This window comes from Crocodylus siamensis, chromosome 3, assembly GCF_052110815.1.
Source record: "Crocodylus siamensis isolate JL-2025a chromosome 3, ASM5211081v1, whole genome shotgun sequence".
NCBI lineage: Eukaryota > Metazoa > Chordata > Crocodylia > Crocodylidae > Crocodylus > Crocodylus siamensis.
This window is the reverse complement of record NC_143397.1, coordinates 219867414-219892314: the sequence shown is the minus strand read 5'-3', so window position 1 is coordinate 219892314 and position 24901 is coordinate 219867414. Positions and strand designations below refer to the sequence as shown.

General features: G+C 42.0%; 1 protein-coding gene across 4 annotated transcripts in view; it reads right to left on the bottom strand.

Annotated features, from left to right (window-relative positions):
• Positions 1 to 1802: 1802 nt before the first annotated feature.
• CPQ (carboxypeptidase Q) overlaps positions 1803 to 24901 on the bottom strand; it is a 309733-nt gene continuing 286634 nt past the window's right edge. For 3 of the 4 annotated variants that reach the window (XM_090040394.1, XM_090040397.1, XM_090040395.1), the window contains one exon: positions 1803 to 7889. In XM_090040394.1, coding sequence (XP_089896520.1) covers positions 7729 to 7889 — 161 coding nt within the window. In that variant the 3' untranslated portion in view covers positions 1803 to 7728. Of the gene's footprint in view, positions 7890 to 9299; positions 9416 to 24901 lie in introns of all 4 variants that reach the window. The other variant, XM_090040396.1, reaches the window with a different exon arrangement.

Genomic DNA, 24901 nt, shown 5'->3' with positions numbered 1-24901 from the left:
GCCAGCTAAATTACGAGGCTGGTTGGTCTTCTCCCCTCTTCTGCTCTCCGATCTCTTCTTCTCTTTTCTGTTTCTTAGTTTCCTCCGACCCTCAGATGCTTCCTTGGCATCCCTTAAATCTTCTCAGCTGGGTCTGTCGTGGCAGCCTCCCATTTGCTGACCGTCTGACCCAGCTGTTCCTCCTTACGTTTCCTGGCGTGGCCTCTTTTTTTCTCTCTTTCTTTTTCCACACTGTTTTCCTCTTCCCGGGTTTGAACCCCAGCAGCTGGGTTTGCTGTGGCAGCCTTTGATCTGCCATAGCCCCAGCTGACCCCTCCAGTTGTTTTGGGTGCAGTGCTTTCTGTGTCTGGATTTGCCGCAGCTTTTCCTGCTCCTCAAGTTAAGTTTTTTTCTTTTGTCTCTCTTTCTCATTCCCATGGCAAGCTGCTTCAGGCACCCTGTCACACATTGATTTCATAGACATTAGGGCTGGAAGGGACCTCACAAGATTATTGAGTCCAGCCCCCTGCTCAATGGGCAGGAAGTCAGCTGGGGTCAGATGATCGTAGCAAGATAAGCATCCAAATGTTTCTTGAATGTGTCCAGAGTAGATGCTTGAACCACTTCTGTGGGGGAGTCCATTCCAGATTGTGGAGATTCAGACAGTACAGAAGTTTTCCTTGTGTCCATTCTGAACTAGGAGTTTGTGACCATTGGCCCTTTGGACCTTATCTTCCCTTGAGGTGCCCTGGTGAACAGATGTTCTCCCAGATCTTGATGCACCCCTGATATACTTATAGGCTGCCACTAAGTCCACCCGAGCCCATGCTTTTCCAGGCTTAATAGTCCCTGCCTCTCAGCCTCTCCTCATAAGGCCTACTCTCTTGACCTCCGATCATGTGCGTGGCTCTCCTCTGGACTCTCTCAAGCTTCTCCACATCCTTCCTAAAGTGTGGAGCCCAGAACTGGATACAGTACTTAATCTGCAGCCTCACCAAGGCTGAGTAACGTGGGAGGATGACATCCAGGGTCTTGAGATGCATCAGTAGATACAAGCTAGGGTTTTATTTGCTTTCTTAAATGGCATTTTCAGTAGGTCTCTTCTGTACATTTTTGTGTTGCTCTTCAGTTGTTGCCTGTTCAGATCCTTTGGTACCTAAAATCTAGTACAGACTTAAAATTACAGAGTGCTGTACCAGCCATTTTCTATTTCCTCATTTTTCCACCAGATAAAATAAAAACAACTTCACATTATTATAAAGATCTGAAGTTTCGTTCTTACTTAAAGTTGCGTGGTTAGTGAAGCATAAAAGCAACATGTGCTTTTATAAGTCTAGCATGGATATCCTTCTTGGCACTATCAGAGTAGTTCACAATACTTGAAAGCTATATTCAGCTTTCCAGTTCTTGAACACATGTGGCATTCACTTCTACATGCCCTGGTATTCCATTTATTCTCATTATTTTCTCCCTATTTACCTTCAATTTGACCAGTTTTTAGCTGCTGCTTTCATAATTTTGTCTTCCCAATGTTTGCAGTCCCTAGGCAAACATTGCCTACAAAGTCTCAGTCCTGTAGATGTTGGGTAAATACCCACTACCACAATATAAACTCTGAGGACGAGAGAGCAAAAAGCCAGAAAAGCAATAACTCTTGAGGTAAAGGGGGCTGGTCTGACATGGGGGAAGTCAACCACAGGCCACAGGCAGAGCTGCATGCCTGTGGAAGCCTAATACTCTGCCTGGACCAAAGAGTATTAGGCAAGCAGAGTAGTACACTAGGCACTATCACAATATAAACCTTAAATAAGCACAGTAATAAATCTAAGACCAAGTTTTATTTAATTTATACTAGCCCAAGCTTCTAGAAGTAATGAGCACTGGAAATTGGACATATATGAAAAAAGAATTTACATACATTTATTGTAGACAAAAATAAAAAATGCTGAAGACAACAAAGAATTCCATAAAAATGATGAGGACACAATTGGCTAATTTTACTTTGCGCACAAAACTTTGAAAAAAAGTCAAGGGCTTTCGGCTTCAGAAAAGTCTTGATCTTCCCAGTTCACACAAAGTCTTGTGATGTATGCATCATTAATTTCTATGCAGAAAACATTGTTCACTTCAACTGGCAATTAGTGGTAACATTTCTATCTTGTGTAGTGATGAGATTTTTATGCTAATCATTAAACAGCAGTAAATTAATCATTTGGGCACATTTAGATGGGATGTATATTTCATGAGACAGATATAGATATCAAGATCAGTTTGATATTTACTCAGGGTAAATGTAAGTGTCTCAGATCATTATGAGGGAAGCATACTAAGTAAATATACAGCCAAAAATGTCTTCAACGTAAATGCATAAGCAGCACAGCTTCACCTCTAGTAATAAGAAACAGCTCCCTTTCTCATCAGTGTTTAATTATTGTAAGGAAGGTAAAAAGCCCAAGGGATCATACACTTAAATCATTCAGAGATGCTACAAATTTCAAACACCTTGACACATGAAGGACAAAACCAGTAACCTGATTTCTCATCCTATAATTCCTTCCATTTATTACTGAAAAAATGTATCCCCCTTAAATCATGCAATATTGGAAAAGACTTTTTAATCTTAATTCGCACTATAGTCTAGTTGGCTAAATAAATTATGGATCTGACTTGACTCCACAGCCATGTCTGAAAGCTTTTGACTTGTAGTAAAAAGGAAACTATGTAAGTCCATCCCCTCCTCTTAGCCAATAAGCGAAGTCTGTAATACCGTATCTGAAAGAAAATATTTATTTGGAATTTAACATTGGTGATGTTATTTCAGTATGTTTGAATACCTTTCCTTTTTCTTTGGTTCAAAGCAAACAGACATTTACAGGACAAGGTCATCCTAGTGCAACGTCAATGGTATTTTTGTTCACCTAAAAAAAACATAGGTGTAATGCATTCATTTTACCATGTTGTCATGATATTTTATCAGAAGACTAACTTCCTAGTATTACCTGTAATAGAAAAAGAAAGCAAAGTAATTTCTCATCTCTGAGGAAGGTACAACAGGGTTCCACAAGCAGATATTGGAGCCAGTAAAATAATTAATTTTCTAATGTACTTGAATCTTCTGGCCAGAACAAATGCTACCAATTAGAAAATTAAACCACCTCCTCAGAAATCGAATCGCCAACCACTGAAACATCAAAAGTATTTACATACAAAGAGCTTAATTCTTATTCAGAAAGATTCATTCATGGCAACTGTTGATCCATCTAGATCATGATATATGCAAGGGTCACCCAGACCCTTGATGCATAAGCCTAGGCAGGAGATTTTGGAAAAGGGGAGGCTGCCCAGATCTTCCACCCCCACTTAAGGCTACTGAGGCAGAATCCAAAGGCCAGGGTGGCTCCAGATATTCAGTGCCTCCATGGCTGTATTTATATAAGCATCAGGGAATTGAACCCAGGTCTCCTGTGTGGGAAATGAGGAGCCTACGTCTGAATTACAGGGGAATGCTATTTTGAACTAAAAGAAAGCAAAATATCATAGATTTACAAAGACTTAATATAATTGGAGAGAAATAATGACAATTTTGCAATTTGCTGCCAATTCCACAAAAAAAAGAAAAAAAATCATAAACCAAAAAACTAAAAAAAAAATCTGCATTACTCAAACAGAATGTTCTTTTCAACCGGAAATAAACTTAGCTCATGATTTAAGCATTTACTTTTTAAAAATATGGTTGAAGAATATTTTGAAATGAATGAAATGCCATTCTGATTTAAAAAGTCATATTGTTTCCTTTTCAAGAACGTCAGAATGAAAAGTCATTATAGCACTGAAGCAGACAAAACAGAGACAGGTTTGCAAAACACTTCTATGTCGCTGAATATGCATTTTTCACTGAAAAATAATTGGCTGAAAACAAAAAATTCACCTAGCTCTAATTAGTCTTATAGGGTTGTCTGCAATGGGTCCCCAACATATCTTGAAGAGATGCCTTCAAGTGCATCTACTCATTCCCACTTTCATGCACCAGATTCGGAAATGAGCAGTGAGGCTGCATCAGGGGTATCCCCAGCAGCTACTCAAGCACATGGGAGACTCAGGCCTTGAGAACAGTTGGTGTGAGCAGCCCCAAACAACTTCACCATCATATTTCTAGGTTTGGTGTACTGCTGGAGCACAAGTTAGGTAGAGCACATGTGGGAGTCACCCTCCCAGGATACACTAAGGATGCAGTGTACACATTACCTATACTGTTCACTAGAAAAAATGGAAGTTCATGAAAATAACTGCTCTGCAACTTTCTTCTGAAGACTCTCTAAACCTTGAAGTCCATGAGGTTGGTGGAAGGCTTACACAGTCTTCAGGAGGAGTTGCATTCTTTTATAGCCCAGTCTTATGAAAACTGTCATCAAACATAAAATCATAAACAAAGGTGTCTTGCTCCCTCTGGATCTTGAGATGGTATTTCACAGGGAGCAGGGGATTTTTTCCAACTGATATAACTGTGCTGAGGTCAATTGGATTTTTTCGCAGCAATGGTTAGAAAAAGTTTATCATGGGGTGTAATGCAGTATGTTCTTATGAGTACTCTTATCTGAGAAATGCTTCCAGCTGACATAATGGTAGCTAAAGGACATACTCTAAAAGAAAAGGAAACATGGAATATTTCTTCCAAAAGGACAGGACTTAAAACTTGTGCCACTTAATTTAACTGCATATGGGAAACCTGGGAATCTTTGAGGAACAAAGTCACATTGATAAACCTTGGTAGAGACGGATAAGGGAAAAGATCAAGAAAGGTTTAAAAGCATATATGCTTTCGTAGGCAGAGATTTGAATGTGGAGGTTGATGAAAGCAAAACTGACACAACTGTGAGAAGCACTAGCCATATACTTGTCAAAGAAGCATCCTGCTATATAAACCACAGTGTTCTTAGAACCTGTAATAGGCTGTAAGAATAAATTTAAGTTAATTTCAGTTGTTCCTTCAAAAGAAAGGACAGAATATCATTTTATATTTGTTAAAAATTGATACAGAAACACTCTTAATGTTCTATGAAGGAGAATGGGTATTTCAGAGAAATTCCAGTGGGATACCATTACCCCTCACTGCTAATATATCGGTCCAAAGCCAGGAATGGCTGATAGCAACTGCAAATGATGCTGTTGTGTCCATGCATAATGTTTGCTAGCCTTGTTGCAAAACAAAAAAAAAAGATCAAAAGCACTTGTCAAAGACATGAACTACACACGTTGAAGACAAGGAAAACACATCTCCAAGTATCTCTCAGGTTCACTGCCTTTCCTCCTAATCCTCAAAACGTGCCACTGGAATAAGGGCCAGGCAGAGAAAGGAAGAATCAATAGGAGATAAGGAAAGCTAATTCAAAAATTCATCTCTCATCCTCAGTGAGAATACCAAGTTATCAGTTCTTGCAGGGGAGACGGGCATCATGTAGACTCAAACCACTGAGTGGTATAAATCAAAACTGACTACTTTAAATGTCATCCACATACCAACTAGCAGAGAGTGAGAAATACTGAGCCCAGTTGCAATGCCTTCTCTGCCTGAAATGTGTGGCTTAAGAAACTGGTGCATTTAAAATATAGTGTGTAGATAAATATGGTAAAGACTACCTAAGTGACTACAGTTCACTGTAAGGGTGGCCAGAGCCTGGAATAGGCTTCCCAGAGAGGTGGTGCTCTCACCTTCCCTGGAAATCTTCAAGAGGAGACTGGACAGGCACCTGGCTGGGGTCTTATGACCCCTGCCACCCCCAGTGCTCCTTCCTGCCCATGGCAGGGGGTCAGACTAGATGATCTGTCTAGGTCCCTCCCGACTCACTGATTCTATGATTCTTAGAACTATCTTCTTTCCAAGTGAAAATGACTGAAAGTACCTGCGACAGCTATGGTTACCCATACGTTTGGAGGTAGCTCGGACCCCAAAGAAATGCAGGTTGTGAAGCTTAACAGATGGATCCTACTACCCAGAAGGACAACAGAAGGAGGTGGAACAGGGATATCTACAATTACAATACAACCCTATAGCCATTTAAATGAACACAGCCAGATTCAGACCCCACGCAGACCTGCTATAATACTAGTCTTGAAGCAAGGACTACAGAATCCCTTTCACTGTCACCTAGTTACCAGCTTGAACAACCTAGACATATCATTAATGACCTCCAACTCCTCCTGAAAAATGATGACCTTCTCAAGCTACCCACAGGGGACACATCTGTCCTAGCTTACAGGGAGCCCCTCAACCACAAATGGCATCCCTTCAGCAACACACTACCTAACTCCCATTCTGAGCAGACCTTGCTTCAGACCTAGATGTCAGTTGTGCCTCCTCACCAACACAGACCACATCATCACTGGACCAAGTAACGTGGATTGTAACATCCACTGTTCATTTACCTGCACCTTGACCAATGTCATGCATATCATCACTTGTTTACAGTGCCCCTCTGCCATCTACATTGGACAGATGTGGCAAACCCCATGTACCAAAATGAATAAACACTGGTCCTGACATCAGTTCCAGAAAGACACACAAGCCTGTGGCAGAACACTTTAACCTCCCTGGATATTCAATCACTGACCTCAGAGTGGCTGTCCTTAGACACCAAAACTTCAAAAACAAACTTGAACTGAAAACTGGGGAAGAAGAAATCATCTACAGACTGGACTGTGTTAAGTATGGTCTAAACCAAGATTATGGATTCTTATCTCATTACCTCTAGTAGCTTTTATAACCCTTGTGTCCCTGCATGACTTAAATGTTTTTCTTTCTCTTACCCACCTAGCCTCTTTTTCCTCTCCCTTCCCTACCCCTTTGTATTCTATTTAGAAGCTCTGCTTTCTACAGTCCCTTCACACCATCTGATGAAAGTGCTGCTTACAAAAGCTTATGCTACGTGTCTCTGATTTAGTTTATAAGATGCAAACCTGTCCTGTCTTCTGCCTGACTTCAAATTAACATACTAACTACTTCCCTCTACACAAACTTGCAGCCAGGGTGCTGATATAATTCCCACCATTTCTTCTATTTCCCTCAAATCACATAAGCCTTGGCTTTTCTCCAATGAATTGTGCAGTGAACAGCATTTTCCAATCAGTTTAAGCCTTTACTGTGAATTGTGTCTGAAGTTGCAATATGGATTATATGAATTAGGACATTTTTCAGAGCTATAATATTTTAGCTATCAAATCTTTAAGACATTAAACAAGTTATAATATCAAGAGTTGGTTTGTACTAGAACTAAGACTTATCAAAGTACTGATTTATAGTCTAAAGACTAGGGAAGCATGGGAGCATTTTTATATCTAACGTTATTCTAATATCTAGACAGAAAAAATCCCTAACATATTACACATGCACAGCACAGCAACTATTCTGATACAACATATTTATTGAGTGTATTTCCTTCTGACACAGGATCACTTATAGATAATTATTATACAATATTATAATATAGTATATTTTGGGGGAGGCATCAGGCATTGATTAATTGATAAAAAACTTGCTAGAAAAAACATGAAATAAGAATCAGAAATGGAATGCATTTAACCAGCTAAAACAAACAGAACAATGTGAAAGAAATCTGCTTTGAGGTCAAAGAACAGAATGAAAATCAGCAAAAATCAGGGTGAATAAGGAATTTCCTACATCTGTAGACCATATGCATCAGTCGATTCAGAGCCTTCACTGAAGAATATACGTTTTCCTTCTTGCTTCCTTTATTACCTTGGCAACATCTCCTCCATGTCAGCAATTACATAGGAGACAACAGTCCAAACAGCAGCGCAGAGATTCATCTGGCTTGGATCTTGAACTGTCATTGTGTCCCCTTGAGAATGATGAAACCAGAAGTATTTACTAAGGTCATCACGCAAACTGGCACCTATGCAGAAAAACAGGCAATTTCTTATTATGTATACTTAAAGATAAACCTAAAACATAAATTACCCTTGTGCTGATCTTTGCTAAATCCACCTGCAACAGAGTAAGGTTCCATAGAACAATTTAAAAAATCCATGGCGCATAGAATCTTCAGGGTTTCATTTTGGCTGACTTGTGCAAGTACATCAGGCAGCAAAAGAGTATGATAATATAAGAGAGGCTGTATTTCCCTTAAATGTACTGCATGGGTAAGCATATAATTTAATTTCTTCATATAGAGCTCTAGGATCTGACCCAAGGAAATCCATATAATTATCCTACATAGAGTTGTTTTTAGAGTTTGTGAATATGAAGTAGATGGCTGCATTTTGTGATAATACAAAGCATCATGTGCCTATCACTGTGCTGATGATGTGCTGCTATCTAATCATCCATCTTTATTTATAACTATCTGTACTGTAGTAATGTAGCACAGTCAAAACAATAGAGGTTCAAGAGTGCGCTGGTCCTAATGATAACCAAACCATGGAGACACATGCTTTTAGTTGAGTTCCCAATCCAGTCCCCACAGACAACCCAGCAAAATACACCATAGTGCAACGAAGCGAGAAGAGGGGTTGTGGGGTGGGGGACAGAAACTATTGGTAATACGTCTGGGTGCCGACCATTGGTGGAGGGGGGTGCAAAAAAATCAGCAGTTGTACTTCCAGCACTAGCTACATTGCACACTTGCTGCACTCAGGTGCCCAGTTACATCTCTGATAATTCATTACAATAGCATTTAGACTCCCAATCAACTAGAGGCAGAGGAAGTGCAGCTGAGATCTGCCTTCAACTTATACTTAGTTGACTTTCTTCAGAGGACATGAGATCACATGTAGCATCCTACCTCGCCAGGCAATACTGCCACATGGACAAGGATTTGCCTCCTAGGATAGAAGCTGCACATGAATTGGTTTAAGTGATCAGAAACAGGTTTAAGCCTGTAACAGAACAGACGTTCAGTGCACATAAACCAGGTTCACAATGCCTGAAACTGGTTTGAGATAAACCTAGTTGAATGCAGTATCAGCCTTAGCTGATTTGGGTCAAACCAGTTTATGAAATTTCTATCTCAGACCCCTTACTGGTTCAAGTTCAATCACAGTCCCCCAGCATCCCAGTATGCTTTCCAGCCCTGGACTGGGCTGAGCTACCTGCTCCAGAGAGTAGGGCAGGCCCCGCTCCTCTGCTCCCTGGCTAGAGCAGTGAAGGTTGGCTGAAAAAGGGGTGGGGGGAACAAGCCCAGCTGAGGATGCAGCCCAGTCTATTGTGGGGTGGAGCTAGACTGCCCCCCCGCCCTCACCCCAGGAAAACCCTGGCTCAGGTCTGGGGTGGGGGATTAAACACCCCTTCCCCCATTCAAACTTACTGTTGGCTGCAACTATGGACTACAAATCCCACAGGCACCTGGATGCAGGAAGAGGAAGTGATGAGAGAATCTGCAGAGTCCCGCTGGTGTAATTCTGGACTGCAAATCCCAGAGACCTCAGGAGCAACAAGAAGAGGAAGTGAACACACAGCCAGAGAGTTGTGCTGTAGTGTCCTCTGGCTTCTGGCCTGAGCCACTATAGGCATGTGGCTGCATTTTCGGAATCAAAGATAAATGTCTGTTCACTTCCGTTTCAATTTAATGTGTGCAGTTTAGATAGGGTTACCATATATCCACATTTTCCCAGACATGTCCTTTTTTTTGGATCCCTGTGCTGCATCCAGGCAGGTTTTTAAAATAAGAGCAAAATAAAAGATGTCTGGGTTTTCTGTGATCCCTGGTTGCCTGCTTCTGGCTGGGAGCAGAGGGCAAGGTGATTGGCTGTCGGGGGTCACATGCTCCTTGTACGGGCTCCAACAAGCCAGGTAGAGACAGTGACACAGAGAGAGAGGGAGTGTGTGTGTGTGTGTGTGTGTGAGAGAGCGAGAGAGAGCAAGCAAGTAGAAATGCATGCAATGGGGGAGCTGCTTTGGCAGCTGGGCTGGGGTGGCAGGAGTCTGCAGGTCAAGAGTGAAGAGCACCAGCAGGGCTGGGGGGCAGGGGCTGTGGGTCGGAAGTGAGGGGTACTGACAGGGCGGGGTCTAGGGGCAGCAGGTCAGGAGTGAGGGGCACCGGGGCTGTGGGTCAGGAGTGGGGGACGAATGACTGTGGGTTGGGTGTGCAGGGCACTGGCAGCACCAGGGGGCTGTAGGTCAGGAGTGAGGGGAACCAGCAAGGGGTGGGGGCAGCGTATTGCTGTTTGGGAGTGAGGGGCACTGGCAGGGCTGGGATCAATGAGTCTGGAGTGAGGGGAAGCAGCAGGGCTGGGGGTGTTGCTTGTCAGTGAGGGGCAACAGAATGGACAGGGGCAGCGGCAGGTTACTGGCATGTCACTCTCCCCCTCATCCTATTCCCTCCCCACCTACCTGGAAATATGGAACCCTAGCTTAGACTAACCTGCAAAGACTGAATCAATTCAACCTCGGGCTTTTTAACTGTCTATATCTAGCCCAGGGGGTCAATGATATGGAAGCTACATGGAACAAGCACAGAAGCAGCCTTAGCAAGTACTGTAGTAGGAAACAAATGATTTATCAGGCTGTTTTCTCTGGTTTATTCCACTCCGGACATTCTTTGTTTTACAATGGCTGTCCATTTGTTTTAAGCCCCCCTTTTAGCCAGTCTCCAATCTCCTACCCACCATTGCTCAGTCTCTTCACCTTAGGTTTATTTCATCTGTCCTTCACTCTGCCTTTCTCTCCTCCCTCTTCTCTCCTTCTCTATCCCTCTTGCTTTCCCTCTTTTCTATAGCTCCTTTCCCTTCTCTTGTCATTCTATTGATTTAATCATGTTCTAACAAAAACTCCGTGTTAAAAAAACAGCAAAAAAAATGCCACTAAATATGTCACCATGGATGACTCTGCTTGTCTACTGCATTCCTTTGCTTTTGCTTGTCTCTCTATTCAGAAATTGGTTTTCAGGGTGGGAATGTTTTACTACTCTGTATTTGTGAAGTGTCAGGTCAACTGGGCCCCCTTTTGGTCAGCCTCTACACTCTACCCAATAAATGATAATAATGATGATGATGACAATGCAGTAGTGATGGGAATGTAGACCACAGTTAGATACAATGGTAACAGGCATGCTAGAAAAACCTTAGGTGGAGGATTCAGTGAATACTCTGAATTGCATGCTCTGGAAACAGTCATTTTCAAGAGATGAGAATTTTGATAGGCTTTTTAATGTATACTTATAAGACTTTATATTCTAACTTGGTCTCTTTAAGAGGTCTCATATCTTTGTAGAGAATAAAAGCAAAATCTTGTGCTGTTATTACAGTTATACTACTGAATACTATTCCTAATAAATGTATCTTTTGATCAGACCCAAAATTCAGGACTCAATCCAGCTTCTGCTAAAGTTATTGAAATGTTTTCCATGGGAGTTAAATTAGAATATTATCAAGCCTGATTAAATGAACTCTAAATATCCATTATGACATATATTTATCATTGAGGGGACTGTTTTTGTCCTCACTCTTATTTTGGTGTAGGGCAAGTCGAAAGAAAGGGGAAAAATTTTATCATTTTGTCAAAGATGAAGACACGTCTTTGTACCAGATGTGACCTAACCCCCCCAAAAAACTGTGATTGTTATATTAGAATGCTACAGGTTTCATTTTAACAGGTTTCTTTGTGCTTATATCACATACAAAAACAGTGCAGGTTGAATTTGACAGTAACTTACATCCATGTGTTATCCCAGAGACATCAAAGGGAGGTGAGTGAATGGCCCTTTTGTGCAGGATTTAAACTCAGACTTATTTATAAATATTTTAAATATATTTAAATACTTTTAAAGAAAAAATATAGAATTAGTTTGTGAATACATTAACTGGTTGAAATACTGCACTAAAGACACATGTTCAGTCAAGCAGCTGTGGAAAATCTATTATATTTTTGTGAACAGATCTTTTATAAAACCCAGGGCATATCTTAATTGCTTTGAATATATAACAGACATACCACTAATCATAATAATTATGGGTTTATGGAATAATGTTTTATCTTCAATTCATTCAGAGAGCCTAAAATACATTATGTCCTGTAATTTGCAACCCACTACAATGCTAAAATACCTCATTTAAAATTTTTAAAATTTTCTTTAGTATATTAAAACTGTGTCATTAAAACAATGACCAAACAGTTGGGGTTGCAGACAGGTTTGTTTAAGAAAAAAAGGAAGAACACAGAGTGCTGAGGAGATAAGTCATTAAAAAAAAAAGTAAAGTGTGTGTTTATCACTCAAGTCAGGGTCCTATTGCATCTGGGAAGGGCAATGAAAATATCCTAAGAAAACAGCTATGAGGATAATTTCCTACATAATTAGATACAATAATGAAAATCCATGTTCATGGTTTTGAAAATAAAAAAATGTCTCAGCTATGGCTCCAAACTTTGACTCTACTGAATGATTATAGCGTGGTACAAATGTGACCGTAAGGCACCTTAAAATCCCCACTCACCAAACCTGGGGCTGCTCCAATTTGCAGTACATGCTAATGTACCCTCTAAGCGAGGTTCCCTCCAAATTGTGCGCGTGTGCAGCCACGCACAATTTAATACCATGCTACGCACTAACTTATTAACACCACGCACCTGCCCAGAGAGGAGCTGGGCTGCGGCACAGCAAGGCGAGACAGAGGCTGGGGCTAGGGATGGCATGGGCTCTGCTGGCATCAGGGAACTGCTTGCCGGATTGGTGCCACTCCCTGCCTTTCACTTGCTTTTACACTGCGGATCTAGAGCTGCCCCCCGCAGCCCAGGCTGTGCCTGCCCCGCACACTCGCCTGCCCTGCCTTGTCTGGCAACACCCCCTGGTGACTGCAGGGAGAGATGCGGGCAGAGCTGGAGGAAGGGCCAGGCCAGGCAGCCAAGAGAAGCCATGTCTTTCTGTGCCTTCTTCGGCAGGGAGCGTTACAGGGGTCACTTTGAGCCGGGTGAGCGGGGGATGCCCTGTAGGGCCCTGCTTCCCATAAGGGCTCGGGGTCTGCAGGGTGTCCCTATGGGGGTCCTGCTGCCTATATGCACCCCTGCCCCCTACAGAGACCCTGATGCCCCTAGAGTGCCCCAGCTTCCCCTGCAGGGACCCCCACTGCCTACAGGGTGTCCATGCTCCCTTATAGGGGGCCCCTGTGCCCCCATGGGACCCTAACCCTAACCAACCAACCCTAACCTGGGGTCCCCTGACCTCCAGGTGTCTTTCCTGCCTGGTGCAGGTGGGGGTAGACCGGATGATCTTGTGAGGTCCCTTCTAGCCCTGACAATCTATGTACTCTATAGAAAACATCCACTGTCCATGCTCCCTTATAGGAGGCCCCTGTGCCCCCATGGGAGCTGCACTGCCTATAGGGTGCCCCTGCCCCTCATGGGGACCCTAACCCCGAGAATAATGGTGAGGATCCATTACGTGAGGATTCTAGTCTATTAAGCTTAGTGTAGTCCAGATCCAGGCTTAGCGAAATGGGGAGGCGGGCTTGAAGCGATGCACTCATGGACCAAAGCGGCATGCTCTTGGATTACTACACCTTAGAGGGAACATTGCCTCTAAGTGTGATAATGTCAATCACAGTTGCTGAGCTGCAGGAAAATACCAGGCAGATGTCATATATCAGAAAGGGTGTGTGACAAGCTCCATCTAGGTTCTTGGCCATCATGCAGAGATTGATCTTCCTGTGACCACAAGCATTTTGGGGTGCTCTGCCAGTGCAAAATAGACTTAGGCCTTGGAAACATGTTACATTTGTAGCATTATATGAACCCTTACAGTGGTACAAAAATCTAGCTTGCATGTATTTAGGCTGTGTAGCACCAATAAAAGGTAGATCCACCATAAAAAAAAGTTCCTATTTCAAAAAGGAAGTTCTTTACAGCACTACATTTTGAAACCCCATGTGTAATATGTGCAGTCACTTGTATCCAGGCATCCCAGAGTACTCTGATCTCCCTACCACCCAACAAAGGGGAGGGAAGGAGAGTGGCTGACTTTCTCTGGCAGTCCACAGGAAGCAGAGCTGAGACGTTGCTTGTTGCAGCAGCTGTCAAAGAGGGACTGAAACCCAGCAGGGCCTGTGAGGGTGGTGCTGGCAGCCCAATAAGCTGTTACCACCACAGAAAAATGTTATACAAGCCATGCAATGGTCCTAAATGCCATATGGTGTTTGAAAAGATGAGAAAATGAGAAGATTCTAATGGCAAATATTATTCAATATCACTTTTTCACGTGGGCAAATTGATTCATTATACTGAATCCTAGATAAAAGCTCTAAGTTTTTCTATTCGTCAAATAAAATCTACCCAGAAGTCATCCATCTTATTACTTCATACACCATAAAAGAAGATAAGCAGCTGAGAAGACTCATACTGGCATATATTCTGCATTCATCTGTGAAAACTCATGGCTATCAGGAGAGGCCCTGGATAACTGGAAAAGGGCAAACAGTGCCCATATTTAAGAAACAGAAAAGGAGGAACCAGGGAACTACAGACCAGTCAGTTTCATCTCTGTCCCTGGAAAAATCATAGAGCAGGTCCTCAAGGAATCTATCTCAAAGCACTTGGAGGAGAAGAAGGTGATTAGGAACAGTCAGCATGGATTTACCAAAGGCAAGTCATGCCTTACCAACCTAATTCCCTGCATCCACAGAGTCAGTCACCTCATCATAGAAGGCAGACCAATTGATGTGGTATACCTTGATTTTAACAAGACTTCTGATACGATCTCCCACAATATTTTTGCAGGCAAGCTAAGGAAGTAAGGGCTGGATGAACAGACTGTAAGGTGGATAGAAAACCGACTGGAGCACTGGGCTCAGAGGGTAGTAATCAATGGCTTGATGTCTAGTTGGCAGCCGGTATCAGGTGGAGTGCTCCAAGGACTGGTCCTGGGATCGGTTTTGTTCAATATCTTTATCAATGACCTGGAAGATAGCATGAAGCGCACCCTTAGCACGTTTGCAGATGACACCAAGGTGAGCAGAGTAGTAGATACACTGGAGGGTAGGGCTAGGATTCAGAAGGAGCTAGACAAATGTGAGGATTGGACCAAAAGGAATCTCATGAGGTTCAATGAGGACAAGTGCAAAGTCCTGCATTTAGGACAGAACAATCTCATGCACCAGTACAGGCTGGGGGCTGACTGGCTGGACAGCAGCTCTGCAGAAAAGGACCTGGGGGTTACAGTGGATGACAAGCTGAATATGAGCCAGCAGTGTGCCCCTGTTGCCAAAAAGGCTAATGGCATACTGGGGCTTCATTGGTAGGACAGTTATCAGTAGGTCAAGGGAAGTGATTACTCCCTTCTATTCAGCACTGGTGAGGCCATCTCTGGAGTAGTGTGTTCAGTTTTGGGCCCCCACTACAGAAAGGATGTGGACAAATTGGAGAGAGTCCAGCACAGGGCAATGAAACTGGTTTGGGGGCTGGGGGACATGACTTACAAGGAACGACTGAGGAAACTAGGCTTATTTAGTCTAGAGAAGAGGGGACTGAGAGGGGATTTAATAGAAGCCTTCAACTACCTGAAGGGGAAGTTCAAAAGAAGATGGAGCTAGACTGTTCTCAGCGGTGGCAGATGGCAGAACAAGGAGCAACGGTCTCAAATTGCAGTAAGGGAAGTTTAGGTTACATATTAGGAAGAATTTTCTCACCAGGAAGGTAGTAAAACACTGGAACAGGTTACCCAGAGAGGTGGTGGAATCTCTATTCTTGGAGGTTTTAAAGACCTGGCTATAGAAAGCCTTGGCTGGGATGATCTAGTTGGGGATGGTCCTGGGGGTTGGACTAGATGACTTCCTGAGATTCCTTTCCAACCCTAATTTTCTATGATTCTTCTATTCCTAACTAAATGTGTAGCCTTACACAGAACTGGCTAATGTGTTTTTTGGGCCCCTGCTACACATTACATAGTTTACGCAATTAACTGGTTAATCGTGCAATAAATTTAGACTGGCCACACGTACAAAATAATTATCTCACAATTAACTGGCTAATCGTACAATAAATTTAGACTGGCCACACATGCAAAGTAATTATCATTTAATAAAAATGACTATCCAGCTATAAAGAGAGCCAACCAGCTATAAACTTAATGCTTGAAAATGTGTAACAGCTCTATAGCTGGTTTCTATCCAGCTTTAATTTGAATGGGTAACAGGGCCCTTAGTTAGATGACAGTCTTAAACTGACCTGGTATATTACAGAAGGCATTAAAAGGCAGAGATTCCTTTGTGTACACTGTATGATCTAGCAGTTAGAGACAAGGATTGAAAATCATGACTCCTGGGTCATATTTTTCAACTAGCCAATAATTCTCCTTGGGACACTCAGAAAGTCACTTCACTACTTTGTCTCCACATTACCCATCAGTGAATAAAAGGATAATATATATTACATGGTCCTGGAGAGGCCAATTAGTGTGTATAGTGTTTCAGTATTTCCTGCTGGAAGGTGCTGCATAAGTTTTGACTATTAGTCCTCTTTCCAGTTATGCTGGTTTGCAAAGAAATGCAACTCACACCACCCTAAAGACCTTTTCCATTTCTCTGAACCCATAGCCTAGGATTTACGTACCTGGTGCTGATTATGAGGCAATTCATGTTGCAAGAGATACATACACCAAGTAAACAAGATATTTAGCTGCCTTTTTAAAAGGCAGTCTCATTAAAATTTGAGGTAGATTTGAGAATGAAATCTGTTGCACGCATCAGTAGAATCTTTTTTTAAGCAACAAGAATTATTGTGAGTATTCAGTTAGCTTTTCTCTCCTTACTTCTTCATGTCGTGTCAGAGAGATTCCTTACAATCAGTAAATGCATTTGCCATTTGACAATATCAAAATCCTTCCCACTAATAGGATTAAACTCCCAGAGTCTCTACATTCAAGAAAATTCTACAGCTCAGCTACGTCACAAAACTTTCAGCTGGGAATGGAATTCCCCATTTAAGTGTATTCTCTCAATGTGCTGTTTTCACTGGTTCAGTAGTATAAATAAAACTGATTCAAATTGTTTGGTACTGACCTGCTTTGCCACATATGCCTAAATTGATATGCTAATACAGTGCTGTTCACTTCAGAGCAGCTGGGGATTACAGCCTGTGCTGGCTGGATGCTGTGGGTATACATGCCATCTCCAGTGCAGCCATGCAACTGAAAACCTCTCCTTCCATAGCTGCTCAGTAAGCATCCCCTTGCTTGAGCTGCTGTGCAAGAAGCATGAGTCCCAGCCCTACCACACAGGTAGCAAGCTTCCTGGACCCCCATCTGCCTGCCATACTGCCTAGCACCAGAGATGTTGGGCACTGCCACAGCAACAGGAACAATGGGGAGAGTGGGAGCCACATGGGAGCCCATGGGCCACATTTTAACCCCATGTAGACTGGATGCAACCTGCTAGCTGCCAGTTGGAAATCCCAATAATAATTACTTACGAGCAGTAGTTTATTATTTAGAGCCAGTGCCATAGGACCAGTGAACAGGCCAGCACACAAGGGAGTTTGGGTGAGGGTCCTGCTTGGAAGAGGAGCAAGAAGCCGCAGTTGCCTGCGGGGGAGGGTTTGTGAATGAGAGTAGAAGGGCCTGCTTGGCTTGGGAGCCACATTGCAGGCTTGTTTGGAGAAGTGAGCTGAGTACAATGTGAACAAGGAGGTAGGGCTTGTTTAAGCAGAAACACTTCCTTTTTCATGTCCTTGTGAAAAGGTACTTAGCAAAATTCGCAGATTTCTTGGAAACCAACAGGCTGCATTGCGAGGTCTTCTTTTATGGCCTTGAGCTTGTCATCTCCAGGCTGTCAACCACATGTCTTAGTGCCTACGCCATCTGAGCCCCAGTAGAAAGGCTGGGCTTGCCACATGACAGCAAAACAGGAGCCAGCAGCACAGGACCAACAAATAGGTTGATTTGAGTGGGGAGCTTGCCTGGACACTTTCTTTCTCTCCCTTCCTTCATTGTAGACTCGCTGAGTGGAAGCAGGTGAAGGCAAAAGAGGAATTCTTTTTCCAGGAAGTAGCAACAGGAGGAGGAGCTAGCAGAAAATCAACAAGATGGCTGGAAAATGTTGCAATGGCAAAACCCCTACCACTGCCAACCCTTCCTCTGCCTGTACCTGTGCAGGCTCTGCCCAGGCATGGCCCCTGACTACTGAGTCTGCCCAGGTTTTGGTCTAGCTTCTCAGGGACTGAAGACTGAGGTGTAGGAGGTGCCTCCTGGTGGATTCTTTCAGGCTACCTAGATTGGGCCTCCGTTGTGTTGGACATTGTCTAGAAAAAAAGGCAAAAGTCCATTTGAACCTAATGCCCCACTTAACCACTTGGGTAATTAAGGCAAGCCGGATTCTTTAGCTAGAAACACACAAAGAATTAATGTGGCTACCTTTGACTTCCCAACCCAAATAACCAGGTGCAGCAGCAGGGGTGATTTTAGCATGAGTCTGGTGTGAGGCTCAAATTTATGCCTCTGGAGCCACAGCAAAATGCCACAACCACACTGCCACAAGCTAGGCACTGTACATTTACATACTGAAAAATGATCCCCGCCCCGGAGTTAGCAGTCCAAATGGGAGCTAACAGAAGAGGCGCAGAGACATGAGAAATGGCAACTTCCCTGTCACAACAACAAGACAGAGCTGAACTAGGAATAAAAACCAGGACACTCAACACCCAGGCCAGTGCCCTGTTGATCAGACTGTAGTGCTTCTTATTGCTTATTTACTCCAAAGAAAAAAGAGAAGTGCCTGACAAATTCTTCAGACATCCAAGAATCCAAAATTAAAGCTTTGAGAAACAACTGAAAATGAAATGAATATACTCACCTTCCCACTCCTTAACACATATTTATAGTCATGCATGTGGATTTGTTCTAGTTCCACATAAAGGCACCGACAGGTAACTGAGTTTTTGAACATAAGATTTCTTCATTTCATTTTTGCTTATGAAACCTATCTAGTAAATGGAAGATTGTTGTAAATACTGCTTATTGTTAGTTGTATTTTAGTTTATTTTTAAATCCTTGGCTTCAATATCAAGTCAATGTTGACTTCAAGGACATTACGCATGGAAAGAATGAAAACGCAATTGAGTCCAACTTCCAAGCACCAAAGACATATGGAGAACCCTAGTAAACTGTACTTTCTATAGCTGATCTCTGCATATATTATGTTGCATCTATTAACTGCTTTTTCATGAGATATACTGTAGTAAATCACTATTAATGCCATTTAATTCATTAGATTTTCAAATAAAGCAAAAATGAAGAAGGAATTTAATGTTCTTTAGCAGGGCAATGATGCTGTTAGTATTTCTGCCATTTTGCTTCAAATGCTGAAATTACGAAGTAAGGTGCTTGAGTTACATCACTGAAGACACTACAATAGCTTCCAGCACAGAGCTTATAAATAACACCGAAAGTCCTGCTGTTTTACCTCCTGAGTCATTACTCTGCTGTCTTAAAATTAATGACAAAAAGGGTAAAAGGAAAGCATTCAGCCAATTGTTTCAGTGGCTAATTAAATGAGAGCATGATGTGAGACCATATGAAGCATGCACTGTTTCTTGTTTTCTTTAATTCATTTGAGAATTAATCCTAGGAATATACTAAACAAACTGAATTACAGTTCAGGATCATCACTGTTCCTTTCACAATATATTAACCTTTCACACATTGTCACAGTACAAAGTGGCAGCTGGGGATTCAAACTAGACTTGTGTAAAGTTCTGTGAAATCAGGTCTCAGGAATGGAAATAGTTTCACCCTGTAGAATAAAGGTTGACTGGAATTAAACATAATGTGTCCTAAACTGCTCCCAGCTTAACAGAAAGAGATGAAGCTTCAACATTAGAAGGGCTCCAGAGGCCCTTTTTCCATCTGCCCACCCTCCGCGTTTTAAATCAGCACAGATCTTCTCGTTTTAAACTGGGACACTAAAGTGAACTGAATCTCAAACTGTCAGGGACAGCTCAAACTAGAATCTCACGTTTGCTTCCCTCTCACCATCATCAGCTTATTTTAGGAATATGGCACCAAAGTCAATATAATGAATGGTTCTCCAAAGCTGAGGGCTGAAGTCACAGGGATTAAATAAAACTGTTTGCAACACCACTGTTCAATTGCTGGATGGAACTGCAAACCCCTCCTACTCCCGATTCTTGATTGTTTAATCAGATATGGTCTCTATTTTAAAAATGCCATTTTGGTAACCTAGAATTCCATGTTATATGTTTATCTGAAAAAGGTTTCTTAGCCATGCGCCAATTCAGCAAAGCCTTTTTGGACACGTTTAACTGAGTTTGATTAGTCCCACTGGCTTCAATGGTCTTGGCTCACCAACCTAAATGAAATGCAACTGTTTTGCTGGACTGGTGCCTTTACAAGCAATCTCCTGAAATTTAAATTTCTTGATTTTTTTTCACCGGAATGATCATCACATACGTGTTCATGTTGTACCTTATCGAAGTCTAAGGTTCTTAGCTCATTTACCATGTGTCTGTAAATTGCTTCTAACTGAACTCCCAATCTAGTCACTCTTTCAACGCAAATTAATAAGTAAGTATTTTTACTCTCGTTATATATTGTACAACAAAGTTTTAGGACAATAGGGACTGCTTCCTAATAAATTCGAAATATTTCAGATATCAGTGTCAAATTACCTCTTTCACCTGGCCTGAAAACCAATGTGGGCCTAACTTGTCCATTATCATTAATTTAAACCAAGATGCACCTGATGCACACACTTCAGACCTAGATCCTATTTTAAGGTTCAAGGCTATTCAGGTATTTGCTTTGTGGCTTATCTAAAATAACACGTTTGGTAATTTGTGCCTTTCTAAGACACGAGTCATATTTCTGAATGGAAAGCAGGAAGCAGGCACAAAGTGAAGGGTTTTATCTTCCTAAATATTCCTAAACTATAAAGAGTATATTTTTATTTTGATAAACACACTTCACACACTTAAATGGAAAAGTATTTCATATGCAATTAAAACTCCTACTCCATCATTGCAGACTGTGATTGCATTAACTGCTTTTGTTTTCTTTCTTTCATTCAGTAACATGGAGCCATATTCTGAAATTAGGAAGGAGGTGCAACTCCAGGGAATGCAATGAGGGAGAAGGAGGAAACTCCTAACACCAGTTGTGAATCCAGACCACAGCATGGAGCATCACTGATTGCAAATGAACTCCAGCTGATCCTCATGAAAGAACAAGGCTAACATTAAGGAAAACAAACCATGAATAAAGCACCATTTCTAACTAAAATAATTCTTTCCAAATGTACAGTCAACTCAATATGTTGGCTATTTTCTTATGATACAGACTGGCTGAAATGACCTATCAATGTGCTCATATGTTCAGAATATAACAGAGCAGGCAGAAATTTAGAAAGTATCACCCATCATTGATATGAGTGAGCCTTTTGCACACAGTCCTTCCTGTCTAAGGGAGCATATTAATCCCTCAGGGTGCATCTACACATGCACTTTACTGCAGAGTAAACTAACTAGCTCTGCGGTAAAATGTTGCTGTAAAATGTGTGGATAGGGAGCAGTAAACTAATTAACTCTGCTGTAAAATAGTACTGCTGGGGATAGTACTATTTTACAGCAGAGTAATTCACTGCACTGCAATGCACGTGTAGATGGTGATTACTGGCATACATTGTGCCGAGTCAACCCAGCCAGCCAGGGGCCTGCTGTGCCCCAGTACAAATTACTGCTGTCCCGGGTGCATGTGTAGACACTGTGCCCAGGAACAGTTTACTCCTGTGCAAACAGTTCTGGAGTTTATTGCTTTGAATTAATTGCACATGTAAATACACCCCAATTTAGCAACAGTGACCAAATTCTCTAATCTCTGATTTTGTGCTGTAGGCTTTGCATACTCCCTAAGACAGGGAGGGATAAGGGGGCTTGAGGCTCACTTCCATCAATAAATCCAGAATCATTTTTTGTCTCATTACAGAACACATCCTCACTGTGCAAATAGAGCACCACACAGCTCTTTGACAAGAAGTGAACCTTAGGTTACTTGCTTTTATTTCAATAAAACCTAAAAGAAATAAATCACCATTTTAAATATAGCAAGCAAACGCTGGTGTGCTGGGATGGTAGTGGGAGGGGGTGTGTGGAGAGGAGGGTGATTTTGGAAGGCACAAAGGGCAGCTTTTGAAAATCTTCCTGAGTATGAGATTCCATCAACTCCATGGTGATGATATAATTGTACATTTGGCATTGTAACTGCCAAATATAAATTTTTCAACATTGCCAACTCTCATGATTTTTGGCATTGTTCTCAAAACATAGCCTTTAAGAACAATGCAAAAATCATGAGAGTTGGCAACAATGATTTTTATCACTTTTATTACATTACCGATTTCAGCCTAGTCTTACACTTTATGTTAAGCATTGCTCAGTACAACCTTTATACAACTTTCATGGCATTAAAGATGATAATTTGATTATACAGGGTTATCTTGTATAATGTTGAGTAAAATAAACCTTCCTGGTTTAAACATTTACTCCAGTCCCTCTGGTATACTGTGACCTTGCCAAAGCCTAGGGAGTTTGTTTTAGCTGTGCTAGTCTAAATGGTACATTTCCTCCATTTTGTACTTATGAAAAAGAATGTAATGTTAAAACCATTGGATGAGGATTTAAAAAAGCATAATAAATTATCTATAGCACAATACAAAGGAAAGCATGATAAGCTAAAATTTACCAATGGTTAGAGTGTGGAAGAGTAACTGATGTGATATTCTATAGAAACTCACCAGTCAATAAATATTTTTAGATTTTAATACGGGGGAGATTGTAACTTAGTCTGGTCTTTGCAAACTCTTACTCTTTGCTTCACTGGAGTTGGCTCTCACAGCAGAATGGCATGATTCCAAAAAGTGAGTCTTTATAATTAAAGCCCAATTTGACAGGCACTTGGGATATTCTACCCGATTGCTTAGGACAATCTGGGAAATAGGATTACGTTTAGCAAATTGCGTTTAACTCTTCATCTCCCCTGACAAATTATCTATACTTAGCAATGAGCTTTTTCTTCCCACTGTTCTTACTCTTTCTTTCATGATCCTCTTCTGCTGGTCCATTATTTTTAATAATGCAACTACCATACTTACCTAAATCCAAAATGACTCTGAATTTAAGACAAACCCCCAGTAATTAGATTCTGTACATGGAAAAAGTACAAATTCGTTATAATTTTCCATGTCCAGAATCTAAATTATTGGATTGTCATCTTATATTCATCCCTCCCTTCAGTGCTGCAACAGGGCAAGAAGACCCTGCCCCTTGCTCCCCCACATCTTGCACCCTGCTGCCTGTCTCCCTACCACTTACCCTCCTGCCCGTGCCTTCCCCCCAGCACCTCCCCTGCCACTTGCTTCCTTGTGCTTGTGCCCCCCCACCCCCTTGACCTCCCTGATACTGCTTACCCTCCAGCTCCAGCCCTGGCTCTGCCCCACCCCAGAGCACAGAGTGCATGGCTGGTTTGGCCACTAGCCCACCTCTGCAGCAGGGTTGTGGTGGCACCAGCCCTAGATGCTATATGGCTGGGTTAGAGCAACTATATGTTCCATATCCCAGGCTGGGGTGGGTCCAGAGCTGGGCCAGAGTCAGAGGTTGTGGGGAGCAGGCAGCAGGAGGAGAGGCAGAGGTGGTGGAGGAGAAAGGAAGCAGCTGTGGCTCTGTGACCCCAATCTAAAATAAGGGTTTGAGCTGGACCCACAGCAGATGCCTGCACCACTGCTTGTACCTGAATCCAAGATGAAGGGCTTTATTTCCCATGTTAAATTGGGGGGAGGGGGGAAATCTTGTCTTAGATTTGAGTAAATATAGTGTTTTACTCTTCTCCCCTTCCCCTCTATTTCCACTGACATTTTCTTTCTTTCATTTTCTTCTAATTTATCTCTCCCTCTGGCATTCTGTTTTCTCCAACCACTTCTTTGTCCTCTCCTCCTCTTCCAAACCACTCGTTGCCTTTTCTTCATTTTTAATTCATCATACTGTACTGCTCTCTCACCCCATCCTGATATTCTCTTCCTTGATCAAAGAGCAATGTATTTCTCCCCACCATAATGATACATTCTCATGACATTTTTATACTCATACAAATGTTCAAATTTAATTCCAAACTTCTGAGTTTTCTAATCTCAAGAGAAAAGTTATTGCTATACCTCAAGCCTTTAAATGAAATCTCCTAGTTCACCTTAATTTCAAGGATTGTTATGTACAGCTCATAGAAACAATCTTCGTTTCTGTGAAACTTTATTTAGAAGTTTGTGACAAGGCAACAATGGCATTGCCTGAAATATTCAGTTTGATTTTAGAAGGGGATGTGGCACAGTCTGTAATAGTTTTGCTGGTAAATGTTTTTCTTTTGGTCATTAAGAATCAAATTCTGTTCTTTTCTGGATGCCTAGAAGAACAGATTAAGTTATTTAAGTCCCAAAATTGGCATTGGCATACAGGCTGGCACTCTATGAATGGCTATGTATGCACTCAGAAATAGACATATTTACAAACAGCCTAAGTTTTTAATGGTACCAGCTCTGAGATATTGTTTACATAAGTGCAAAACTTGGTGCAAATGGTTGACGATGTGCACTTGAGTGGTTCAATGGTTCCATTCTTCTCTTTTAAAGAAAGAACCGGGTGGGTAGTGGCAGGCTTTTACTCATCTTCCTTATTCTCTCTCAAAAGAGCCATCACAGAGCCCTGGTTCACCCACTTTTCAGGGTGCAGGCTAGTAGATAAGAATGAGACTGCCTGGATAGGTTCAGGGTCCTCAGTATGCTGATGAGTGAGCCCTATGTCTCTATTTAATGGGATCACAATTAGGCACTTGCTTCACTTTCCCAGTGCCTAAGACAGGGGCTTAGATGTGAGCAGTGTCGTTGAAGCACACGGGGTCATTGAAACACCTAGTCCAAATAAAAAAAGGAG